The sequence below is a fragment of the Ammospiza nelsoni genome, chromosome 13 (genome assembly GCF_027579445.1).
Source record: "Ammospiza nelsoni isolate bAmmNel1 chromosome 13, bAmmNel1.pri, whole genome shotgun sequence".
Lineage (NCBI taxonomy): Eukaryota > Metazoa > Chordata > Aves > Passeriformes > Passerellidae > Ammospiza > Ammospiza nelsoni.
Window position 1 is genome coordinate 19033815 of NC_080645.1, and position 26820 is coordinate 19060634.

At 47.1% G+C, this 26820-nt stretch overlaps 1 protein-coding gene across 1 annotated transcript; it reads right to left on the bottom strand.

The window, feature by feature from the left end:
• Positions 1 to 6651: 6651 nt before the first annotated feature.
• On the bottom strand, positions 6652 to 26785 carry COTL1 (coactosin like F-actin binding protein 1). Its single transcript, XM_059481513.1, has 4 exons — positions 26572 to 26785; positions 26167 to 26249; positions 15779 to 15936; positions 6652 to 7975 (listed from the first exon to the last, which is right to left on the bottom strand). Exons 1-4 carry the CDS (start codon positions 26646 to 26648, stop codon positions 7865 to 7867), a joined length of 429 nt encoding a protein of 142 aa, XP_059337496.1. The 5' UTR covers positions 26649 to 26785; the 3' UTR covers positions 6652 to 7864.
• Positions 26786 to 26820: the final 35 nt, after the last annotated feature.

Consider the following 26820-nt stretch of genomic DNA (forward strand, 5'->3'; position numbering starts at 1 on the left):
TCTGTCCCCTCAGTGTTGAGTGAACACAAACTGGGGTTGTTTTTTCCTCCTTTCCCTTGGAACAGAGGAGAAGGGCAGATCTGTCTGTGGGTTCAAATCCTGAATTTCAGTATTTGGTTTGTATGATTTTTCTGTCTATCATTTGTATTGGTCTGTCATGCTTAGAACATGAAAAGTGCTCTGTTTAATGAGAATGGACTCTCTTTCTATTCCAGCTCCCAAAGCCCTGATTCCATCTAGACCCCATTACCCTCACAAAGAACCTTTCAAAAGCAAAGAATTTCAAAAATCACTGCTATGAGTGGTTCAAGAATCTACTCAGTAAAGAAGTCCCAAAATGATCTGTCCTCATGGCAGATTTTTTGTTAGCTTGAATTTCTTGCTCCAGAAATGGGTCAATATTCACACACATACAAAAAGATCTTTTGTTTTCCCAAGTATGTGTGAATTTTGTGGAATTCTTTTAGGATACAGAAAAGCATATCTTTATTTTCAACATCTAACATGCCAGAACCAGTTGCTTTGAAAACATCCTCTCCTCTAACGTGGTTTTCATTAGGAGAATGCACTCCCAAACTGAAATCAGTGCCAGTTTTCAGAAAGCAATCCCGTGTGTTCTTGCCTTGACATCTGTTGGTATAAATAATGTAGTAAAATGAGAATTTGGAAGAATTATTTGTGTATATTTGAGAAGATTTGTAACTGGGTGGTGATTCTGACAACCTGCTGCTACAGGCAGAGCTGCACTCTGTTCAGATATTGAAGGCAGCAAAAAGGAACACTGTGATTATTGCTGGATCACTCTTGCAGCTCAGATTTACAAGTTGCAAGCAAATAAAAACAAGAAATGTCAGACTGGCATGGGAGTGTCACCAGGAGCAGCCTTGGGAGCAGTTAAGCCTGGAAAGGAAGTTTACAGTGAAAGCTGTTTTGTTGCTTGTTGGGATTTACATTTCCAATCAAAAATCAGGAGGATTTTGTCCTGTGGGGGATGTTTGCAAACTGGTGAAAGCAGAATGGGGACTTGCTCCTCTAAGCAGATTTTAAACTCACAAAAAATATCCTTGTGGATTGGAAAGCTGAGAGCTGTGCACTGATATTAGGGATATTTGCATTACCAGGGCAATATTTAATTGGCAGTTGCCCTAAGTGGACCTTTCTGAGCTTAGGTTGACATTTATTCATTATCATTTTGCACAGGATTTGCCATGCAGAGTAACCAGTGAGCACCTGCTGTGCTGCCCAGGGGATGGGTGAGTAACTCCCATTCTTTCTGCAGAGATCAACTTGCTGGGAGCACTTTAAAGCCTTGAATTGAAAAGTCAGAGAATTTAGCAAACATTTCACTGCTTTTCCGTCAGTTTTTGAGCACTGTGCCCTCCTGCCTTGTCCTGTTTGTGATGTCTGGAGCAGGAGTGCAGCAAGAACCCCTCACCAGCTCTACAGACCCTGGAGTGGCTGCTCTGCTTTGTGCCTCTGTTGAGTGAAGGATTTGTTATTTCTTGCTCAGACACTTTCAATTTCTATTCCTGTGCTGAGAGGGGCACTCAGTGATGTGCAGGCAGGTTCTGAGCTGTTTGTCTGGGCTGCCAGGAGGGCAGAGCTGATCAGTTCCATACCTTGTTTTAATCTGTCACAGCTCTTTCCCAGCCCATCTTGCAGATTCTTTTCTACATTTTGGTCCAACATGCACTAAAATCAAACATTGTTGGTTTCTTGCCTGGCTTACATTTAAGGGGATGAGCTTGTGCTGGTTTATTTTCATACAACATCAGTTCTAAAATACTTTTTCCACTGGAAGACTCCAGCTTTTCTGGCTGTGCTGAAAGTAGCATTTGGTATAAGCCATAAACCCTGCTGCAAACAACTTAATCTATTCAAAATGAGGCTGGAAAGGAAAAAGAGCACTACAGCAAACAAAGGCTTGTGTGTCCTTGTTTAAGGCTGGGAATCCCATGGCTCTGAGAGATGAGTTTTGCCCTTGGAGCCCTCTAACAATTTAAGACATTTTTATTCCAGCTGTTTGCCCAGCCTGGAGCAGAGCTGCCTCACCACTGAAAATGCATCTGAGCTCTGTGAAAATGCACTTTGAATCATCTCTTGTGTTATTGCACCTGAGACAGGGAAGATGCTTAAAGTTCATAAGGGAGCTGAGATCAAATTTAATCATCTGTGCACTGCAGACAATTGTATTTCCCATTTGCTAAATCCAATTGTTGGTGTTTCATTCAAGCATCTACTGAAGAGTGTTCTGGCTTTGCCTTGCAGTGAAAAGGTGAATCAGTCAATTGTTTTATTTCCTCCAGAGGTTAATCATCTTTCCTTATAAAATGTTTGTGTCTACTTTGATGTTTCAGTCAATGTGTCTTCAGCCTTTTGCCACTGGTTCTTGGTCTGTCCTGCAAGACACCAGTTCAGCCCCCAGTAAAATTCATCTTCTCTCTTCACCCCCAGCCCGGGTCCCACTTACAGCCTGGTGTCCCACCCCTGCAGGGTTTAATTGGGCAAAATTGTGAGTTGAATCTCCTCTACAGGTCAGTGATTCTCAGAATATTCCACCCCACTCACTGCAATTAAATCAGCAGCCAGGGCAAAAAGTGCTCAATTTATGCCTGACTCCTCTGTGCACCCTGTGATAATCCTCAGCTAAACTGATCATGAGATTGTGCTGCTTAAAGCCAGTGTTTATCTTTGCAAGCACTTAAGGCATTAAGTGTCAGTATGAGAGGAAAATGAAACGTTGGCAGAGAGTTTTTGGAAACAAACATCAACTGGAATATTAAGAGGCTTGATGCAAGGAGCAGATTTATGGTTTCATCTGACAGGTTTGAGTCTTAAATAAGGGAGATAAAGATAATAAATGTTGTAGCATATTTGATTTACAGCTCTGATGTGAGATAAGTTGGCTGCTCTGTGCAGATCACAAATGAGTTTCCCTATCAAATCACTCCATAGCTGTAACTACTTAAACAAATATAATATTCTCGCATTAAGTGAGAATCCAGAATTGGGATTGTCCAGAAACTTTGTTTTTTAGAAGGAAGATACGGCCAGATGCAAGATGCTTCCTGGAAAACATCTTAAAAGAAGAGGAAAGTGCTGATTTCTGACTTAAAAACTAGTTTTGTGATTGAGCCCAAAAAGTTTTTCATCAGCCCTGTCATTTCAACTGAATTAAAGGTGTTAGGGGAAAAAAAGGCAAATAATTCTCAAACAGAATATGGTATCTGGGGACAGCCAGCACATGGATATGGAAAACAGCTGCTGGTCTGGGTAGTGCAGGGAATTTTGACACATAGATTTGGGCACTGCAAATTAGACAAAGTCACTTTGCACCTAGAAAAGAGAACTGTGCTTCTCTTACTCTTACCAGGTGTTTCTAATAGCCCACAGAATAATTTGTGACCTTGTAATAAGAATCTGTTTTAGGACCAGGAGTTATGGTTCTTGCCTGAAAAAATACTGGGAATTTTTGCATAAAACTTTAAGGACTTTTGCAGGATTGTTGCTCTCAAGAATTGTAACAGCTTTTAGTTTTATCTTGGTTTGGAACTCAGCAAAATTGAAACACTGACATTTGAGGTTAAATACACTTCTGGTGCTCTTTGTTATGGTAGCACCCCCTTCAGTGCTACATTCAAGAAGAGAGCTGAAAATTCACACTTTGCCACAGCACACTTTAAATCTTGTCTGAGCCCCGTATTCTGTAGCCAGATTTCACTGAACTTTGCTCACATGGAACTGTTCTTGGCTCGCAGAAACCCAGCAGTCCCGGTGAGGAGCTCACACCTTTGCTCGGGGCTGATCTCACCACAGCTCCTTTGCTCTCAGTCTCACCCTGCTGAGGACACCCCTGAGAGCTCCTGCAGCCCTGATTTTGGCAAAACACTTCTTCCCACGAAAACAGACATCATCCTTCAGTGGGACGAGATTCAACTCTTATTATTTTTAGATCATGTCACCAATCTACTCATTGGAGCCTTGCCCTGGTGTAATAAAACCAAGTTGAAATTGCTGAAGGGCTCAGCTGCTGCCTCCAACAGCTGCCTGGCTGTAATTTGCCAATAGGATGTATTACATCCTGATTACAGCTTCTTTTGAGTGATAGGCCAAAATTACAAGGCCGAAATGTGGCTAATCATGATAAAGGAGATAAGTCTATTCATCTCATGCCTGCATTTAATATTTGCACAGCAGATGCTGTTTGTTCCCTTCAGCTTCATTTCCACAGAAATTTGCTCTCATTCTGAAGAAGTCGTGAGGTTAATGAAAAACTTTATTGGACATTTTGATGGTGGAGAGAGGGAGGAAGGTGGAATATCTTGGAAGGTTTCTCTTTGTTTCTCAGCCCAGATAAACTTACACAAATCAACCAGCCCTTGAAAGAAAAGCAAAGTGAGCAACTCCAGGCCAGAAACAATTTTTTCACTGAAAGGATTGTCAGGCATTGGAAGTGGTGGAGTCACCATGCTTGGAATTGTTCAATAAACAACTGGAGATGGCTCTCAGTGCTCTGGTTTAGGTGACATGGTATTGTTGGACCAAAGGTTGGACCTGATGATCTTGGAAGTCTTTTCCAACCTTAATGATTCTGTGATTCCAGTCTTCCTAAAACACTTGGGAACTCCTGATGAGCAGTGTTGCAGCAAAAATAGGCATTATTAATTCCTTCTTTGCCTCCACCACTGTGGGTGAAAATACAACCCACAGCAGAGTCCCTGATGCATCAGATCAGAGCAGCCACTCACAGACACTCAGCTCCCCTGGGGTCTCAGAACAGAGAAAAATTCCAATTTATTTTGTGTTCTTGTGATATGCCAAGCATGAGACCCCAAACACAGCACAGATAATTGATCTCAAGCTTTTGCTCTTCACATCCCAACCTTTCTGCTGCTCCATTTTTGCCAGTTGTTCTTTGCATTATTAACTGTAAGCCCAGAAGGAGAATGCCTGCAAACACTGTAGTGTAAATATTTTCCAGCCTAGTGGGTGCAGACCCCAGGGATGTGTTTTAGGCTGCAGACAGATTGTGAGTTAGGCCAGGCTTGTGCAGCCCCTGGACCAGCTGAGCTGCTCCCACCACCAGTGTAAGGGTTTGACACAACACCAGTGAAGTCACTCTCCTGTGGGAAATGAAAACCATTCCTACACTGAAATATAGTCAACATTCTAGAAACAAAGCTATTTAATGGCTAATTCAGCTTATTCTTCAGGAATGAGAAGTAAAGAGAAAATGAAACATTTCATTCTGGAAACACATTTTACCCCAAACTCTCCCAGGCATCCCCCTGGGATGTGCATCCATCAGCTTGGGCTGGGTGTGTTTCAGGACGTTCTTTGTGACCAAGAAAATCTCCTGTTTGACTGAGGCTTTGACAGGCAGGGGTTTGATTGACTTGGCTGTGGCAGTGCTGCCAGAGGGACAGGACAGGACAGGACTGCACAAACAGGAGCTCCCTGCTGGTTTGCAGCTCTGACCCAGTGAGGCCGGGGCACAGCAGCAGCAGTGTTCCCGTGCATCTCACCCCAGCTTTTCCCCACAGAGTGCTCCATAGCATCACCAGGGTGGTATCCCTACACAGCCTGCCCTGAAAGATGAAATTGAGGTTGGAAAAAACCCAGCCCCACATGTTCTCTGCTATTACACTCATTCATTATGATTTTCTTTTTTTTTTTCCCACAAGGATTTATCCTCATATTACAAATCAGTAATTCCTTCTCATTTTTCTCATGTGTTACCATGCAAACTTGATATTCCTGTGCTCAGCATCAGAGTCCATGTGCCTGTACACCACAGAAGTTATTCAAAGAGGGAATGTGGGATTTTCCATGCTCTAAGGACTGGATTAAAGATAGCAAAGCAACCAGAGCCAGGGTGATGACTCCTCTGCCTCCATCCCTGGACCCAGCTTGCCAAAGGCAACACAAGTGCTCAATTTGTCTTGCTGAGATTCCTTGGAAGGCTGAGAAAGCTAATTTGCCTCTGCTGAGCTCTTTCTTGAGCCCCCACCACAGCTGGTGCTGATGAACTTCTTGTGATGGTGCTGCCAGGCTTCACAACCAGGCAGAGATTTGTGCCACAGGGTGTCAAATTCGAGTTTATCGTGGTCACTGAACCAGCAAGGCAAAGCCTCAGAGCATCACAAGCTCTCTGCAAAGCCTCTTCCCATTAGTGATGCCTGTCCCTGCTGTCAGTCCTGTAAAAAACACCCATTTCCTTCTTTCAGGGCAAGGTTTAGGAAGTCCTGTCCAGAACTGTAATGCCCCATGTGACCCTGTGCAGGAAGCTGCAAAACTTGTCTGAAAGTGTTGTTCTTGTTCCCAAATCTATTCCTGACCTCTCTACATTTATTTTCCGTGGCTGTGAAATTCTCTTTGACCTAATTACAATTCCCACTTGGTGTTTTAGCACTGGAAATGGAGAAGCAGAGCTGCTGAACAAAAAAGTGTGTCAGGTGCACTGTGGTCACCTCTGCCTCTCGAGCAGAGAGGAGCAGACAAGGGCTGGGATCATTTTACATCTAAGCCAGTGTTTAATTCTCCTAATAGCCCCAAGATTGCAGCAGCTCAAAGCTTCCCACCAAGGATTAAGAAACCTCCTAAATATGGGTTTGTTGCAGGGATGGTAAAAAGAACAACAGAGTCTCTGAGAACTGTTCTTGAAAAACATTTATTCTGTCATGGATTTACAGCTCTGACTCCCAAGCCCCACAGCCTCTCCCAGCAGGTCATTCTGGGCACAGTTACCCTGGATGGAAAAACAAAAGCCATACAAAGGAGCCCCCCAAACAAACAGCTTGGTACCAAAGTGAGCCCAGGTTCTCTCTGTGCTGTTGGATATTTAACCCCAGCTGGGATGGAGCTGCCCTGCCCCATCCCTTGGGCCCAGCTGGAGGATGTTCCCTGCCAAAGGCCCCAAGGAACTGAAGATGTTGTGTTTAACTGCAGAATAACCAGGGGGGACGGGTAGGGAAGGATTCAGCAGCTGCTGTTTTTTTCAGACATCATTGAAAAAGAACATCTATGCATTTCAGTTTCACCTCCTGAGCCCCAGCATTAGCAAAGTCAGATACAAACCCAGAGACCAACGTACACAAAATAGTGACCAAGATCCAGACATTTCTAAGCCCCTCAGTTTACTGTGCTGTGACACCTCCAGAAAGCAACAAAACCCACTTTAGGATTGTGGTGGATCTTATTTTTAAGAGGGAGGGACAGAGATGCAGCACAGAGCATAGCAACTGTCAAGCAATGTTTAAGGCAAATTTATTCCCATTTATCGGGAGTCAAAGAAATGGTTTTGTTTGTTGGCTTTGTTGTTGAAGCTGTTAGATAACATCTCAGCTGGACATTTCTGCTTAGATGATTTAATCAGAGTTTGAGGGAAGTCATCTCAAGCTGATCTGAGCCTGGAACAGCAAATAATGTTATTCCCAAGAATATCAGTCAGAACAAATTTTTCAAAAACTAAAATAATTGATGTTCAGAACTCCCTCAAAACTTTCTTCCCTCAGAGACCAGGTTGAGCCCAAGTAAAACACACAGACATGAAGAAGGACACAGTGGCAAGCCTCTACAAACACAGGGCTGAGTAGGGCCAAAGCAGAGCCAAACCTAAATTCCACAGGTGTGAAACAGAGTTATGAGTAAAAAAAGGGGGAAAAAAGAAAAACAGAGCCCCAGAGAGGAATGTTTCATGACAGAGAATGGAAAATAAAAGTCCTCTGAATGCAAAAAAGGGAGTTCTTAGGTGCAGCCACAGAAAGCTGGGGAGTTCAGTTGCCTCATCTCTCAGGTGTGTTAGTTTGTTGTGCCTTTGCCCTCCCTTGGAGATGCAGGTGATGGTGCCAGGAGGTTCCTGCCTTTACTCAGTCTGTGCATCATAATTAGCCCCCCCTGCTTTCTTCAGCTCGTTCTTGATGTAATCCTCATCCAGCTCTTTGTGGTCACTGATCACAAATTCTTTGGCAAAGTTCTGTAAGAGATAAAGAAAAAGCCTGTTAACAAAGGGGGGTATTTTAAATTAGCTGATTGAAGGTGGGTTATCCAGCTTCCCTGGGTGTCTGAGCTGCATCCCCTGATCTCCTGTGGCTGGGATGATAAATAGCAAGCTGTGGATGAGACAGAGGGCTGGTGAAGGCAAAACCCAACAGTTAACCTGGAAAAATGTTATGTATTCCACAGCCACTGGCTGCAGGCCCAGTGCAGGGGTGCAGGGATGCACAGGCCAGGTTAGGTCAAGTTCCCTAAGCAGTATGAGAACTGAAACCCTCAAAATTACTGACCCCCTGACCACCAGTGACCCTCAGCATAATCTTGGCCAAGTCACTAATCCTCTCTGTGCCCTTTTTAGGGCCTCTTCTCCTAAAAAAAGAACAGCACAACACCAGAGTACACCCCAGTGTCACACCTGAGAAGGACTGAGCAGCACAGGGATGCTCCCAGGAGCAAACACAAGGCAGACATTGCCCCAGACAGGCTGTGCACAGGCTCTGCCCTGTGCTTTGTGTCCCCAGTGAGCTCCTGGATGGATGCACTTGTGCGTGCAGGGCACTTTCCTCCCTCTGGAGAGCTCTGCAGCTCCTGGAGCTGGGCAAGCCCCAGGCAGTGCTGGGATGAGAGGCTGGGACACAGAAAACCTTGCTGGGAGCAGAATGGGACCCAGGGTGCCTTTAGGGCTCCTGTCAGAGCAGTGGCAGCTCAGGGATTTTTTCCCTTGTTGGGGCCTGTCCTTCCTGCCTCCCAGCAGGGCTGGCATGGCATCCATGTGTGTGCACAGCCATTCAGCAAACAGCCTGTCTGCTGCTTGCTTTAGCATTTTCCTCCCCTTCCTAACCACAACTGAGATCACTGCTTGAGCCTCCCTTCCCCCACATGACAAACACAAGCATCCACTGCACTCCACCAAAAACATGAATAAATATCCCAACAGCTTTGCTGAGACATCTCAGGGAATCTGCAATGCCCCAATCCCTGGGCAGTGAGTTCCCCAAAAGGTGATGGAGAAGGAGGGAATGCTTTGGGAGGGCAGCAGGAATCTTGTGTGCGTCTCCCTGGCACTGGCACAGGGGGGCTCCTAATTGGTGTCAGCCTCTAAGCCATGGGAGAGCTCTTTATTGGCAGCATCCCAAGGGTCTGAGTTTGGGATCAGAGTCAGATAAAGGAGGGGATGGAGGAGGATGCAGCTTGAAAGAGCCTCAGCACCCCTTTCATGCGGTGGGAGAGATGGAAAGGAGAGGAAAGCAGCTCCCTCCTCCCCCCTCTGGGCTGGGGCTGATCCTGTTTCACACTCAGGAAATCCTCGGAGCTGCTCGGGAGCCTCGGCTGCTCTGCTGAGCCCGAGGGGCAGCTCCAGAGTGCTCAGCAATAACAGCCCTGCCTGCAGTGCCCGCCTTTCCTGGCCATGGGGACAGCACAGGCACTCACCCACGGCTTGGCAGAGTGCAGGGAAAATGGGAAAGACATTGCTTTGTAGAGAAAAACAAAAACCAAATCCTTTTCTTTTCTTTTCTTTTTTCTTTTTTTTTTTTTTTTTTATAAGACAGAAATAAAGATTTACCCCAAACCATCAGATTTAGTCATGCTCACGAGTGTCCTACTTCCAGGTCTCCAGGGTGACATCTCTGCAAAGCTCAGCCCTTGCTAAGACCCACCCCAGCATTTTCAGCTGTTTGATGCTCCTATGTGAGTTTTGAGCTGAGTCTTTTCAATTCCTTTTCTATGGCACCAGGTTTAACACATTTTCCTCACCTTGGGAGCAGATTATCCAACACTATATGATTTCAGGGTGAGTCTTTGCCCTGCTTTAGTGAGAAGTGAGGCAGGTCCATAAAACCATTTCTGAGAGGGATTCCATGAAAAGTGTATTTTATAAGTGTGGGGAGGGTTTTCTTCAATGCAAAAGTGTATTTTATAATGAAAAGTGTATTTTGTAAGAGTGGGGAGGGTTTTCTTCAATGCCCACTCTGCAGAATCCAGCTGATTCTGAAATTGAAACTACAAGTGCACTCATGCCCAAACAGAGGAGAATTCATCACATGTGCCACACAGTAAATATAATTACTCAATGCCTTCTCAAGCAGACACTTATCCAGATGACTCCTGGGTGATGATCTGTGGGCATCAGCCACCATTTCACCAAAACACCCTGCAATGAATGAACAGTATCCCCCTAGCAGTGGCCAGATGGGTTCTGCTCTCAGCCACTCTTAAATATCCTCTTAGCTGACTGGGCCACCTCTTGTGCCAGATTTGTACCCTCAGAGTGCAATCTGGGTCACTGCTATTAATAACTCTGCTTTATTCCATTCTCTCAGGGTGCTCCTTGGTTCCTCACACCAGCTCTGACCCACCATGGTGTCTCCTCAAGCCTGGCCCCAAGGAGGGAAGATGCTTTTGGTGAGTTTGGTGCCTGGAATTTGTGATTTTAACATCCTGCTTGACCCTCTCCAGCCACAGCCTCCCTCATCACTCTGAATTTACTGTCTGAGCTCTCTGAGCTTTTGTCCAGGCTGCAAATCCTAAGGCACAGTGCATAACTCTGATGCTTGGGCCCTTGATTTGCTGACATGTGTCTTCATCTTACATCCTCCACTTCCTTTTCCCTTCTCCTCCCCCCAACCCCAGGCTTTCCACAACCACAGCAAGCCCTGCCAGTGAATTCTAGCCTTTGTCTTCACCCCAGTCAGCAGCAGCCTCCAGATAACAAAAACAATGATGCCATTTATCTTTATCACTCTCACAACACAGCAGTGACCACAGGCTCTTTGCTTTGCCTCTCAAATCAGTGACCAGCACACAGAAATACTGAGGTTCACTCCTGGTTCTCCAGTGCTCCTCTCTGCCTCCAGCTCCTCTTTGTGCCTGAGGTCACAATTTTGAAATCCCACACCAGGCACAGACTGAGAGGGCTCCAACCATGCAGGAGCAGAGAAGGAGCCTGCACCCTCCATGGGAAACATGAAATTTGTGCAGAAAGCTCAATCCTTCTCTTCCAGCCAACTTAAAGGGGGAAAAAAGGGTGGAGTAGATTTTCTTCCTCTCTTCCAAGCCCTGAATGTTTAGCATATGGGCCATAAAATTTCCCTAAATTGCTCAAGGGAAAATCCATGTGATGCAGATATTGTACCAAACCAGGTCTGCAGAGGCCCTTACAAATCCCAGCTTGGGGAGCTTGAAGCCAGGAGTAAAATCCTTGTATAGTCCACAGACACTTCCCAGCAGCCACAGATGGTGCCAGGTAGCTGAGCAGCTTCTTGCCATTTTTTATTTATTTTATTTTTACTGGGGCTTCCAGCAGCTTCTGCTGATGTTCAGAACCCTCAGTTCTACTCTGCTTAATGTCACCACTCCCATGCACTGGTCACCTCAGCCTCAGTGCAGATGCAGAGCAGAGGAGGTGACATCTCCCAGGTTTCTTTTCCAGCAGGGTCTGAGTCCCAGCCCTACAGCAAACCTGCTCCTGCACTCAGCTGTCAGACTCCAAGCTCAGCAAAAACCCTCTCTTCAAATCCACTGCCTGCCAATTTTACATGGAGCAGTTCCAGACTGTGAGAGAAGCCAGTCCAAACCTCTGGCAAACACTTGTCTCAGCAATGGGAGCTGCATTTCAGCTGCTCTGCAAATTCTCCCTGCTGTGCTCCATCCCACTGCAAGAGTCACAAGTCTGTGTGTCAGACACAGGGAGATGAGAAGCTGCTGATTCTGATCCTCTTCTCTAGACTTGGAGTTCTTGTAAATCCATATCCATTGGGTATGGTCATTACAGTAAACCAGAACAGGAAAAAACAGCCCAAAAGGAGAATTTATTTTGCCTTCCCAGCAGGATCTCACTCACCCTCATGAGTAACTGTACATAGCTTTTCCCTGTGAGTTTGATTTCCTGCCTCTAACAAAGCTGTTAAACTTTCTACTTTAATTCAGCTATTTCATCTTCTGCTCAGGACTCTGTACTCGTATGAGAAAACCAAAGCACATTCAGAGAATTCTGTGGGATCCCAAAATCAGGGACAGGGACCCCATCAGTGGGGCTCCCTCATGGGACACATCATCAGTGCAGTGAGAAATCCAGAGGAGAAGGGAAAGGTGAGCAAAAAAAAAGAACTGGGTATGAGCTGCAAAACAGGAACCCAGTAGAGCTGTTGACATCATGAAAGCCAGATGAATTCCTCACCAAAAATAATGATGAATAAAATGCCTTGAATATTTGCTCACAGAAACAGAGCTGTTTTACCCTGAATATGAATTAGGGAAATAACAGAGCACATGATTTTGTGGGGGAAGGAGTGCTGATGAAAACAGAGTCAAAATCCATGGAAAAATCTGACAAACTGGCAAAGATTGGGCAGTTCCTTTGCTGGGAGAGTCCTGCAGGACATGAATTCAGCCCTGTCAGGAAAAAGACCCCAGTGCTGCCTAAGGAAGAGTTAAAATCTGGTAGGAAATGCAGTCATGAAGGGACAGAGTTCACAGAGAGGAAGGAGCACTCAGAGGGAAACCAAGTCCTGGCTCCATTTCTTTGGTGTTTGCATCAGAACCACCCCACTGCAGCACCAGGGGCCCCTCCCAGTGCCTGGGCTGGTCCTTGCTGTGGGTCTGGTGACCAAAGTGCAGCTGGCAGGGGACATCAGGGCTGTGGGTGGCTCTCTGAACACATCTGCCAGCTCACCCTGGGCACTAGGTGACACATGGCTGCTGCCAAAGCAGAAATCACTGCTCCATGAAGTTCCCAGTTGCTTAGATTGTTCTAGGGGCAGGTTTAGACTCTACCCCAGAAATTATCTCCCAAATATCTTAAGCAGCTGCCTGCAATGGGAAATTCTGTGCCATTCTTCCCCCATTAGACCTGGCCTTGGCATGGAGAGGAGCCCATGGGTAGGAGGTGGGATTGTGCATCTCCTGTCTCCATTTCACAGCAGTCTCACACAGCAGGACTTAGCTAGACCCATTTTTACAGATAAATACTTGTTCCCCATCCTGGCCTTACTTCTCATCTGCTCCCAGCTGAACCAGGCTGCAGGCTGGAGCCAACATTTCCTGCTGAGTTAAGGAGGAAAGGATGGAAAAATAAATGGCTGTGGGGGAAAAAAAATAGCTCCTGATAGTTCCTTGAATGGATTTGTCTACAATCCAAAAGAAATACAATAAACTCAAAACCCATTTTCCAGCAACAGTAAAGAGCTAATGAGCATGGGTCCAAGTAGGGCCAGAAGATCTGGCTCCCATCTAGCACAGATCAGAAGAACTACAGCTATTTGTAGCAAATGAGATCCATCCCTGTCATTTTACAGTTATTACAGCTAAAAATCAATTGTTCTTTCTTCCTGAGAGGTTTTCTGGCAACCTCCTGCACTCACTATCAGCACTCCAGAGCCACCTCCCCGTGGATTTCACAGCACCTGCTCCTCCTTCTAAGGGAGGAACACAAAATTTGCCAGGGCAGCCCAGTTCCTCCCTCTGCTCTGTAATAGTTCACAGCCCATAATCCCCTCCTCACCAGTTCATGTGCCTGTGTTTTCCTGATGGCAGGTGCTTCTGGGAGCCCAATAACCATCCCTGGTGGGATCCTCTTTATCCCAGGGCTGGCAGGACGTGCCTGAGCTGACTGGCTCTCCCTTGGTCTCACAAGAACAGCAACATTTATTGGTGTTTGCTGAGCCCTGAGCAGAGCTCAGCCCAGCTCATCAATACAGCACAGGACATAAAACAGGAATCCCCTCACACTTGGCTGTTAAATAAATACCCACAGGTGCTTTGGCAAGTAGTACAAGATTGTGAGAGCCCTTCAGGGTTTGTTGAGGGCTTCTCAGAGTGAAGAGCTGCTCTTCTGGAACCCCAAACTGTCCCTTGTGCAGATCAAAGCTGTACAAAATCCTCCTTGTGCCACCCTTCCACAGGGTGGCTGCACCTCTGGGCCCAACTGCACCTGCTTAGGGTTTGCAGACCAAAAACCTCCCACCTTAGGGCACTGCTTATTCTAAATGATGAACCAACACTGCCTCAGATTTGGAGTTTATCATTAAAGAAAAAAACAAGTGTATTTTTCTATGTACAACTCACATCTCAAATAATCTTCATAAAAAACAGAACACTTAGAATGTACCTGAAGGTCAAGGGAGCTGCTAAGAGTGAAATAGCTCTGGGATAAACTCCCTCCCTCCATTAAATTTCAGCTGGACTTTCTTGTCCTTGTTTATTCTGACAGATTACCTGCAAGGTCACAGGCATACAAAGAAGAAAGTGGTTCTGCTTTATCTCACTGCACTCAGAGGGATTCAGTTGCATATCAAGAACTATTCAAAATACTTGTCAAGATAATTTCTTCTGGACAGGAGTTCACCATTGCTGTGACATTCAGAAATGCTTTGCAAGCATTTATAGATAAGGCTGCTCAGTAAAAGTGTATCAAGCACCAGTTGTATTGTTTTTGTATTTTAGTACAGACTAATTGGAATATGAAAGCTTTTAAGTAACAGCCAAGAGTGGTTAATGCTCCACCAGATTATTAACTTGTACAGACTACTAATCAAAGATGAAACAAGTGAAATTGCAAATTATATGTAACAGACCTAGGGACAGAACTGAGCACAATACTCAGGAATGCTGTTCAACTCAACAGGAATACATTGTCTAAACAGATTTTAAAGAAAATTTTGGGCTTAGTGACTCATATGAGAGTCATTCATTAGTACTCTATAATTTCATCTTCAGCTACAATTACGCAGTTTCAGCTGCTTCCTATGAGCAGAAACTTGCTTTCATGTCTCTCAGGTGTCATTCTGGAAGTTTCTTTGGAGAACAGGCCCCTCTGAGTCGTTATTCTGAAACATTCAGCACCAGAGTTTATCCTCTGGAAGGACAGGAATGTATCATCTTCATTCTTCTTATCTAAATGCAATCTTCTGTATCATATAAACTACCAAAGAGTCGAGAGGGCTTCATTCTCACCCTTCCAGTGTCCTGTTGGGAGGTTTCTTTACACTGGCAAGAGCTCAGTTATTGAGGGAGATTAATTTAATCATCAGCCTGTTATCCAAGAGCATAAACAAAACCATTTCTCATGCTCTGGTGAGCTGGTTCTGTGTTTCAATGGAAGAGCTGATTTTGCTCTAAATACTCCTCCAGAAGAAACATTCCTAACATCAGCATCCTCTCCATCACAGCCAGGTCTCAGCTGTGCCTCCCAGAGTCCCTTCTCTCCTGGCTGTTGTTTGTTCTCACTTGGACTGAGCACATTTCTCTTTCCCCTGCTACGCCCAAGGCCAAACAAAGCCTGTTCACATCTAGTTAGCCATTAAGAGCTGTTAGTTAATTGGTGCCACGGGGACTTCAGACTTTGGGTGATTAGCTCCACAAATCCACCGTGCAAAGGCAAAAGGCCTCTGGAGAAGTTTAAACAAGGGTGTGGGTTTTCCTGTTTAATTTTACCTGCTGAACTGAATACTGCTGATGATCACTCAATAGTGAGTTATTTCCATAGCAAGGAAGGGGATGGGAGACATCTCAGCGGTGCCAAGGAGGGGAGTGCAGAAATTCCCTCCTCATGAAATAGCTGAGGCAGCCTTAAGCTCAAAAGATGCTTCTTTATGCCTGAGTGCTCAAAGGGCAGATGTTAAGCCTTCCTAGGAGGAAGACAGGCAATAGGAAACTGTCTTCTTTTTAAAGGATTAACTCCTAAGTTGGAGGATGAGCCAACCCTTCCCTCTCTCTGCCTCCTGCTGCTGTTGGTACAGAGAACAGCGACGGGAGCTGCTGGTTAGGAGCAAAAGGAAGAGCTTACCTGTACTACTTCCTTGACCAGAGTCTTGTCAGTCCCAGTTTTGGCTCTCTGCAGGCCACTGACATCCTCTCCAATCCAGGTGATGAGGGCAAACTTGACTCTCTTGCTCATGGCATCGCCGGTGGTGAATCGGACAAAGCCGAACAATCGCACATCGTCTGCAATGAGGCAAAAAAGGGACCAAAGGATTAAAATCAGCAACATCCCTGCCTTCCCTTCTCCAGGGTGAGCCTACTGTTCTCAAAAACCAAGGCAAGGCACTGATCCTGTGTTCAGTGCCAGCATTTGGGAATCAGGGGGCAGGACGGGGCTCTGCTCACATGCCCTGTGCTTGCAAGGTGTGCTTTGCCCGTGTGGGCTCTGCCCCTTCTGGGTTCTCTGAGTTACTGGGAGGAAAATGGCTGTGCTGGACACCCCACACCACAGTGGAAATGGCTAAAATATAGTCAGCAGGCAGGTCAAGAGCACAGTTACACATTGAGCCAAATTATTCATCTGCAGGTCTGTTGAAGAAGGGAAGACAGTGATATCCTGGTGTCTCTTTCTTACAGAACAGCAGGATTAGGGTCACACTTTATAACATTGCTAGAAACCATTACCATATCCTCATGTCTCTTTCTTACAGAATATCAGGCTTAGGGTCACACTTTATAACATTACCAGAAACTGGCCATTGTGCAAGTGTGAGCTTTCTCCCTCCTGCCATCCATTTCTGGCTCACTTGTAGTGTGAGTTTACAAGAAGGAGGGGAGAGGAAGGAGGAAAAGAAAAATCTGCAATGACTTGCCCAGGTGTGTTTTTCTATTCCTTCCAAATCCCTGGAGGGAAAAGCCCTGGACTTTAGAGCTGTGCTGATCCCTGTTTCACAGCTGGCTCGTGCTACATCACACCGGCCTGATTTAGCCTGGCCATATGTGTGACAACCTTGCAGACTCTTATCTCAGAGAGCTCCTTCCTCCATCTCCTGTGACTCATGGAGCAGTTGGAAGCTTCCTGATCAGGAGCAAGCACCATCCCCCTGCATCCCCAGGTCCAAGGGATGCTGGAACCTTCCACCAGGAGGGCAGAAAGCAGAGCAGATGGACACTTGTGCCATTGTGGGATATTCCTAATAATCAATATTTCAATCTTCATCTCTCAGAGGTCACTTAAGGCCTTTAAAGGAGGTGACTCAAAGCAGAAGAACAAACCTGCTGTTAGAGAAGACTCCTGGTAATCCTGGCACACTTGTTGTGGCCAGTTCAATGTGCCTTAGAGGGATTTGCTGGGCTGACTAATTGCCAGGTGAAAATGCAGGCTCCAGGTGTAGGAATGACTGCCAACATCCCCAGCAGACTCTGTGAGCAGCCAGGACAGCCCCAGGAGCTCTGGAGACAGGGGAGAAGCAGCTCTAAGTTGCTCATCCCCTGAAAATAAGCTGCTAGAAATCAATGCTAGAAAGAATTTGGATATTCTCTGCAAGCTAACAGATCTCAGAGCTTCTTTAGCACTTTGATTTGCCAAAGCGTGGACAAATACAAATTCTCCTTGATAAAAGCAAAGACTTTTTTAAGTCTGAAAAAAATACACCTCTGCTCTCCCTGTTTTATTCTCTTTGTTCTTTTTTATTTTTTTGTCACTGACTGAGTAATACTGGGCAAACTGGAAAATGGATGTAGGGGGGTGTGTGAGCCAGTACAATGTTCAAAACAAACTCCTCTGAAGATTTCAAAATAGAAACAAAAAGAAAGATCTTATTCAGAGGAAAAATCCAGATGGATCTTTGGAAGGAGAGAAAGAGTCGTGTATCAACAATGCAGGCAAACAAAACTTCTCTCTCAGCTGCCCTGCTGCTGGTGAGTGTAGGAAATGCACGTGGGGGCTGCTGGTTCTGACAGCAAATCCTCTTCCCAAGATTGATTAGAGCCATAAATGAAGCGACAGCCAGGAAATACCCAAGGTGAAGAGAGACAGTAAATCCCCTAATGTTACAATTAACAGCTCCAGGAGCCAGCCTTGCTTCCCCTGCTCTGACAGCAAAGGAGGCCACACTGCCCAGAGCTGTCCTGTGCCTCCTCTGGGAACGGTCCTGGCAGTCCCAGAGTGCTGGGAGCTCCTGCACTACAATGGTGTCACACCCTTCCCCACAGCCCTCTGTCCCCACCTTGGGTTTTCATCCCTGTCACAGAGGCTGAACACTGCAATGTGCCCCTTTGTGATAAAGATAGTGGAAAAAAGATAATGGATGTGAAAAACCAGTGCTTTTTCATAGCAGCACAGGGATGCCCCATGACTGGAAGGGGCTTGGAGCAATCTGGGACAATGGAAGGTGTCCCTGCTTATGACATGATCTTTAAGGCTCCATCCAGCACAAACCATTCTGGGATTCTGTGAATTTGTCAGTCAGAATAACTTCCCTTTGACATTATCCCACAGTTCACTGGCAGCAGCAGGATTTGCTTCTCAGCAGAACTCTCAGTGCTTGCCCATCCTGGCTGAAGAGAGCCAAATGCAGCAATTCCAGCTTTCATCCATGAGATCACCTGAGCATGAACAACCCTTTACTTCACCATGTCCTGTAAGTTTAATGAGCACCTGAGGTTGGACTGGGGCTCTGAGTCACTTTTGGGCAGATTTTCCTGGGGCTGCCTCACTTGTGGGGGCTTGAAGGGGTCACACCCAGCTGGGTCCTGTCTCCTCCTGTCTCCCCATGGAGTTTAAACCCCACTGGAGGCAGAGCAGGCTCTTCAGCACAAACAGGATATTTAGCACAAACGTGATGCCTTAGCTGCTGCACACAAAGCCAGAGGGAATGTGAATTGGAGCCCTGAGCAATTAACATGTCTCAGTTCCTAAAAGGGCATCAGGGACGGATGGAGAGGTTTTTAGCACTGGCTCAGCCTGGGTATAAGCCTCTCCAAGTGCAGGTCAAAATCCCCGAGCAGAAGTGGCTGAGTTTCACAATTAGTCTGAAGCGTGTTCAGAGTGATAAGGGGATCAAAACGCAAGTTCTTCCCTAGTCTCAGATTTCCTCTTTCACAGTTCATCAGTTCTGCCCTGCCACATCAGCTCCCCAGGAAGTCATCAATGCCATCAGTGCCAATTCCCTGAGAAATCTCAAGGCATTAACATCCAGCAGCCCCTGCTCACACAAAAGCACTCACGGTGGTTTTAGGAATTTGCTGGGAGTGAGGGGAGCAGAACAAATCAGAGAGAGACAGCACAGATTGCCCCTGAAGGAGGAAATCCTGCCCAGAGCTGTGCCACCCCTTCCCAGCCACTGAGATGTGAATTTCAGGGCAGAGAGAAGTGAATAACTGGTCTGGGGAGAACGGAAATAGCAGCTTTATTTGAGATCACACAGGATCCAAACAGCAGAAATTAACAATGTTTATTCAATTAATACCACGGCTCCCTTCACCATGGCTGGACAAACAATGAGCAGCACAATGAATGCCTTAACCAGCATCACTTGGTATTTCTCTCCAAACTCTTTATTTATCACTAAGACAGGCTTTTCCAAATATTCTGCTTAAGCTGCCCTTGGCTGTCAACAAACCTTGATGCCAAACTACAAAGATTTCCTTCATGGTATCCTTTCCTTTTTCTACATCCACTCAAGTGCTTTGGTTCAGCTGTGCTGAAAAATTCGCCCTTAGATTAAAATGCAGTGAGTCATCAGTAAAAGATAATAGCTGCAGGAAAGAAATTCACTGCCAAACCATCAGGGTTCTGAGGGCTCTGAGTGGCCAGGCCAGAGATCTGCCACAATAAAAACCCTGCTCCATGATAAAACCCCTGCTCCCAGCTTCACCTGCCTGCTGAACCAAGGTCACAGGCAGCCAGGCAGGTGATGGACTGACCTGCTTTTGTCTTCTGTCCAACATGAATTACCACAGCACATGACAGGTTCCATGAAGATTTAATTTGTTTGCTTCAATTGGATTAATATTAGATTAATTTGTCAATTTTCCACCTCTTCAGTCAGCCCTGTGGTCACGTGCTGCAAGTGCAGACAGAAACGTTCCTTCCCTCTTCCTACACTGTTTTTTCCTCTTAAACCCTGCACTGAGCCCCCAGCTCTCGTGCAGGGCTGCCTTGCTACACCCCAGAGTGTTCATTAAACCATGTCAGACGTGTCTGACCCCACCACAGGACTTTGCTGGGCACCAAACCTTCTCCAGGTGACTTGGGGTGGCCCATGTGAGTGCAGGGACACAAGTGCAGGGAAAGTGACCCCACAGTGGCTGCTCTGCTCCCGGGGGTGCTGCTACCCCAGTGACAGTCACAGCTCCTCTCCTGACCTGGGTGGGTGCTGAGGGCAGAGTGGGAGCAGAAGGGGGACCCAGCTCTTCCCTGAAGGAAGGAATGGTGCTGTTGGCTGGCCAGAAGGGCCAGGCAGGCCCCAAAACACAGGGCAGGCAAAAGGTACAAAGCTCTTCTTTCCCTGCTCCTGTGCCCGCCATGGGATGGCAAAGGCAGACCCACAGCCATGATATTTAATTAAACACCACAAAACCCAGAGCTACCATCAGTTACCACCACAAAACCAGAGTTACCATCAGTTACCATCACAAAACCAAAGAGTTACCAAGAGTTACCACAAAACCAAGAGCTACCATCAGTTACCATCACAAACCAAGTTACCATCAGTTACCATCACCAAACCAGTTACCAAGAGTTACCAAAAAAACAAGAGTTACCATCAGTTACCATCACAAAACCAAAGAGTTACCAAGAATTACCAAAAAAACCAAGAGCTACCATCAGTTACCAATACAAAACCAAAGAGTTACCAAGAGTTACCAAAAAAACCAAGAGTTACCATCACTGCAGGCCCTGACCCCATGAGTTACTCCCACAAAAATCAGTGAGACTATTCCCTGAATCCACCCCCTGTCCACAGCAGGGCCAGGCTAAGCCTGGGCTGCAGCTGGCAGCCAGGAGATCTCTGTGACCCTGCCAAGAGCACGTCCACACCGGCAGGGAGGGCACAGGGGCAGGGTGACAAACTCCATAAGCCACCCATGGCCCCAGGTCTTCCTTGAAATAGCCAGTAAGGGAAAGCAGGAGAGATGAACACTGAGGAGGAAAAACAAAAGCAGTAGGAGATTGATTTACAAGGCCCATTTTAGCAACTTAAGATGCAGCCAAATGCAGATAAGCACCTATCTCATTATATGTCCTCGTGTGTTTTTACAATCTTTTCTACAACCTCAGGTGCCAACGTTACCTTGGTGATCTCTCAACTCACAGCTCCTTCCTTTTTAATGTGCAGCCCAGGCTTTCTGGGACAATTGATCTAAACCCCAAAAAAATTGTATTTTTATTAGGAGCCAATTTTATTTCTGTTTTCTAATATTTTATGTCAACCCCAAATGATTTTATAGGGTATTTATTTTCTGTTCTTCTAAAGATTTTCTGTTCTTCCTGCTGCTGAATGCCCAGTGTGGTTTTGGGCTGATCTTTTCAGACACATGAATAACTATCCCATTTCATGCTGTCATTGCAATTATTTATCTGCACTGAGGCTTTCCAAATAAAAGGCTCATTATTTCTTTTGTCAGAGATGCATTGAAAACAGCTGTTCACATATGGCATGGGGGGAGGTGGGGGGAAATCCAGCCTTCTGACCACTCCATTTTTTTAATGGCAGAATACACGCTAAAAAAATTAAATTGAACCACAGACAGAGCCAATGTGATGCTCTGCTGCTTCATAATAGAGACACTGAGGCAATGTCCAGGGCAGTCAGGTACAACAGACACACACAAAAGTTCACAGGATGTCATTTCAGTTGTAACTCATTCTGTTCTTCTCAGCAATAGCATCACCAGCCCAGTTATAAGACTTTGAAATTAAAAACGTCCCAAAAAAATCCTAAGAGCTGTCACATCCTTCCATACAATAACCTTCAACTCTTATGTATTTCTGGCCTCAAATGCACCAGCTCAGCTGTTTTTGCTTTGTTTTTTTTTTTTTTTTCAAAGTGTCCTGATGGCACTAACCACCAAATTAATGCTTCCTCTGGAGCCAGGCCATCTGCAGAGCAAGAGATGGAACTGGGGAGTAAAATGGATCAGAAGCCTTGAATCAAGTCCTTGTTTAATGCAGAGGTAATCTGTGATGTTAAACCCAAACAGTCTCAGCCAGCAGACACAGGGGTGTCCACAGCAGGTGTTCAGTGGCCCTGACACAGTGAATGTCCTCAGCTCTGTGTCCTGACTCTGCGGGTCAGACCAGGGCCAGCACAGGCAGGACACTGGAAATTAGACAGGACACTGGCCCTTAGGCAGGACATTGGCCATTAGGCAGGGCTGCAGGAGGAAGAGCCCCCAGGAGCCACCTCCAAATCACCCAAGGATGTGCCAGTGGCCTGAACCAACCTCCTTGGCTTAAACCAACCTCCTTGGTCCAAACCAACCTCCTTGGCCCAAACCAACCTCCTTGGCCTGAACCAACCTCCTTGGCCCAAACCAACCTCCTTGGCCCAAACCAACCTCCTTGGTCCAAACCAACCTCCATGGCCTAAACCAGCCTCCTTGGCTTAAACCAACCTCCTTGGCCCAAACCAGCCTCCTTGGCCTAAACCAGCCTCCTTGGCCTAAACCAACCCCCATGACCTAAACCAGCATCCTTGGCCTAAACCAACCTCCATGACCTAAACCAGCATCCTTGGCCCAAACCAACCTCCTTGGCCCAAACCAACCTCCATGACCTAAACCAGCATCCTTGGCCCAAACCAACCTCCTTGGCCTGAACCAACCTCCATGACCTAAACCAGCCTCTGTGGCTTTGCTGTGGGATAGGCTGGAGGAGAGGTGTCACACACTGGAGCTGCCTTTGGGGGGCAGGGAAGATGGATGTCTGGCTCTAAGCAGGGTCTGCTGCCTCCCAGACAGTGTTGGAGTTGTCTGAGACAAACAGACCTTGACAGGGACACCACAACAGTGACTGACACACAGAAGTTCAGGGTCAGGCTGTATTTGCAGTATCACCCCAGGACCCTGAACAAGAGGGCGCTGAAGGAGCTCTTCTTTCCATGTGTCCTTCCTCTAGGAGTGGCAACTGCTGTCCCCAAATGGGGATGGGGAAATGTGATAATTTAATGATGCTGTTTGTACAACCTTGCTGTTCCTGCACGAAGCTTAGTGAAGATGGAAGGAAGAAAAGACCCCTGGGCCAGGATCTGTAGGACGCAGGTCTGATGTGGGAGGTGTATCTGAGAGCACAGCAGAGGACAGAACCCACAGCAGGGCCAGCAGCAGCTCCTGGCTCAGGGCATGGGCCTCCCTGCCCCAGCTCAGCACCTGTGGCACGTGTGCTCCCCCAGCAGCCCCAGAGCAGGGCTGGAGGTGTGCAGAGCTGGTTTGTGACACAGCCTCCCTCAGCTGCTACTTCCTCTAAAAGAAGCAATTTCAGTTTCTCTCCTTTCCCTTTGTCCCCAGCCACTCTGGTTCCCCAAGCAGGTTTGCAGAGGCAGTGATGGGCATGGAAAGGGTTATGGATAGGGGGGGAAAAAAGCAAAAGTAGGGGCTGTTACCAACAGCTCCCTGACGTCTGTCACTGTACAAGGCAGGACATGCACCACAGGCAAAGAGATTCCAAAGTGGCACAAAAGCCCCTCCAGGTCCCAGAGCCACAGGAGGCAGCACTCAGCGACCCCGCCCAGCAGGGGAGCAAGGGGTACCAAGGTGCTTTTCATGAGAATGGCTCTTAAAGAGAGCAGGAACACGATGTTTGCAGCTCAGAACAGCTGCTGCAGAAAGTGGAGCAGAGAGCTCTGACGGGGACTCTTTGCACTCTGAGATTTCAATCCCAGCTCCTGCTCTCACCTCTAACCACCAAGTGATGCTCAGCTTCTACCAGAGGCAGCTGCTGTACTTTGTGGCTTTCAGAGCAGCGTTTCTCACACAACAGGAATTCAAAACAAAGAAGTTTTTTCTGATACCAAGGTTTTTAAAATTTTTAATTGCATTTTTTGAAGCTGTTTGATAGCAGCTCCTCTCCTCTCCAATGAAACATAAAAGGAGATGGAAGAGACCAGGACGAAAGAGATGGAGCAACAAGAATAAATAACATTCAACAGCTTTTCCCATCCCTTGCTACTCTTTTTTACTGACTTTGTTTCAGTAGAAATATTCCAACCAACTCTACTTTCTTCCAGATGGGAAGGAAGTCTCCAACTTCACTGCTGGCCCAAGGTTTGATCCCTGACTGTGTCTAGCAGGCCAGGTGAACATTTGCTGCACAGATGGAGGCTCCAAAACTTGCATCTCTTCCTTCCCCAACTGCAGCACCGAAATTTTTGGGTGGAGGAAGATCTTTTTCAGCTCTCAGCCATGGACCAGGCACCTCAATTTGCCTTTTTTTTAAAGCCTCCAACAGCTGTGCTCCAGAGGTGCCTTTGAGGACAACTTCTTGGTCCTGGTGCGCCAGGGAACAGCCCTCAGCAGGTGCACAAGGGAAAGGGAAAGGTGGAACAGGGAGCAATGGAGCAGCTCTAAGGAATTTAACTCCCCATTAATGGCTAACAATACTCCACAAGTGCCCTATATTTAACTCTTTCCTTACTGAGCTTATTTCTAAAATACAGAAAATTTCCTTTTTTTCTGTCTTGGGGTCAGCTTGGTTTGAGCCCTGTTTATAAGCCCTGTTAAGAACACAGATGTGGCCACACTCCAGAGTGCAGTGTGTGCCTCCACCATTTGTCATCCTCATCCTCCCCAACCCAACCCCTCCCTGTGCTCTGCCAAAGCCCCTCTGCCTGCTCAGCCACCCCAGGAAAGGATTCTCTTTGCCACAGGATGGAGGAGAGGAAGTTCTTAAGTTCTTTTCTCTTCCAGAAAAAGCACTGAAAATCAGCTCAGACAAAAAGAAAGACAGGAACTGTATAAAGGCAAGGAGAGAAAATAAATGGGGAAGGTTCCCCTGCAAGCCTCAGGTGTCTGGAGACAGCAGAGATGCTCAGTTAAGTTGTTCAGGAGAGGAGACAGAGAACTCAGATCCTGAAGTCATTGACCTCCCAAGGGAACAATTAACCACTGCCACGAACTTGCACAGTGCTGAGCCCTGGGATTCCCTGGGTTCCAGGTAATTGCTCTTCCCTTCTGTTGCCCACTAAAAAGAGATGAGTGGGAAGGAGTTCCTGCAGTGCAGGATCAGCTCTTCTGACACCAACCACAACAGGACCTTTCCTAGTTCTGAGAATTTCCCTGCAGGTTCTCAGGAACAGCTGGAAGCAAGTGGCTGCATTAATCTCAGTGAGACCCCACTGCCAACATCGTAGCAGAGCAGCCTAAACCATCTTCATCTCATGGCTCCTTTCCAAGGACTAAAATACACTTTTCTCCTGTCAGATCAGAGCTGTCCTGCCCTCAGTTACTTTCCTAAGAGTTCTCCCCTTCCACTCAATAAAGCCCAGCCAAGCCCTGGGACTGCCAGCCCCACAGTGTCCCCATGAACTGCCCCACCTTGGGAGGGCAGAGACTGCTCAGCACAATTCCTCCACAGCTCAGACACAGAATTCTGAAAATGCAGGTGATTGACTGTACAGGAACTGGCTGAGTAAGTCTTTGTTATAATCCAGTATTAGTAAAAAATACTCCATATCTCACCTCACTTGGTGACATTGTTAACTAGCAGCCAAGATAGGAGGAAAACTGATAAAAACTGAGATAAAAATCAAACCCCCTCCTTTGTGAAACTCATCAAAAGTCACGATCAGAGGCAGTTAAACACTCCTGAATTTATCTTCATTTTCCCCAGGCTTTGTTCCTGCCCTGAACGTTCCACAGCCGGCAGCTCCACAATCCACTGCCACGTTTGAACCTGGAGCCGCAACAGTTGCGGTTGTGCAACGCCACATCTGCGATTGTTCGATTGTTTGCAGGGCTGGATTGTTGAGCCCAGCTTTGCAACGACCACCCTCCAGTCAGGTTTTGTGTCCCTAAAAAATCCCAGCGAGCCGTCCAACTGCAGTCACTTCAGTGTCTTTAAAAAGATTTTCAGAAGGATTTTATAAGTATTTCATTCCCAACGATCTGCACGACCGCATCTTTCTAGCCACAACCGAGTCGGGTTTTGCCCTGAAATTGCATTGCTAACAAGGCGGCCGTTGCTTATCAGGCGTTTTATCTGGTTTATAACCGGGGAGCAGCGAAAGATTGTGCAAAGAGGGGAGGAAGAGCCCAAAGGACGTGAAGTCTAAGGGTGAGACAAAGGAGCCGCTGGACTCTGGACTTGGGGGAGCTGCGCTGTGTGGGGCTGAAAGGCGATCCCGCAGGACAGGGCGGGCAGGGAAGCAGCAGCAGCGCTAATCCCGGTCCCCCCAAGTTTCCTCCCGTCCTTTCCCCTCTCAGCGGGCACCCCTTGGCAGAAAGGGGCCAAGGCACGGAGACGGAGCTTACCTGTGCACTTCCTTTTGAAGGTTTCATAGTCTACCCCTTGGTCTCCAGGGACGATCGTAGAGCCATTGTACTTAAACGTCACCCTTCGGGGAGGGAGAAGACAAGGGGAAAATACAGTTAAAAGTCACCTTTCCGGATGGGGGGAAGGAAAGGGGAACAACACGTTTAAAGTCACCCTTTGGAATGGGGGAAGGGAAGGCGAAGAATACATCGAACAGTCGCAGTCTTTAAGAAGGGAAAGGAGGAGATGGGGAAGAATAGGCGGTGAAAAACCCATCCTTTAGGAAGAGAGGAAGAGGAGAAAGGGGCGAGATCTGTAGAATTCACCCTTTGGGGAGCGGGGAGAGAGGACAGCGAACCCCAGCGCCCCACTGCCCGTCCGGGGGGATGCCGGGGGGCACCTACCAGTTCACCTCGGTGGCATCGTCCCTGACGAGGTTGTACGCCTCCCTGCACGCCTCCTTGTCGATTTTGGTGGCCATGGGGGCGAAGGGGAGGGGGGGCAGCGCGGAGCGGCGCGGAGCTGGGTGGGCCGCGGCCGCCGCTGCTGCCGCACCGCGCTCAGCGAGCCGAGCCGAGCCGAGCCGAGCCGAGCCGAGCCGAGCCGAGCCGAGCCGAGCCGAGCGTGGCCCCGCGCAGCGCGCCCGTCCCGCC

What these genes read in the sequence shown, in the direction of transcription:
- COTL1 (XM_059481513.1), bottom strand. Translation starts at nt 26,648, where the DNA reads ATGGCCACCAAAATCGACAAGGAGGCGTGCAGGGAGGCGTACAACCTC. An exon ending in GATGCCACCGAGGTGAACTG is followed by an intron (nt 26,250 to 26,571) that starts GTAGGTGCCCCC and finishes CCCTCCCCGAAG; the next exon opens with GGTGACGTTTAAGTACAATG. An exon ending in CTTCAAAAGGAAGTGCACAG is followed by an intron (nt 15,937 to 26,166) that starts GTAAGCTCCGTC and finishes GCCTCATTGCAG; the next exon opens with ACGATGTGCGATTGTTCGGC.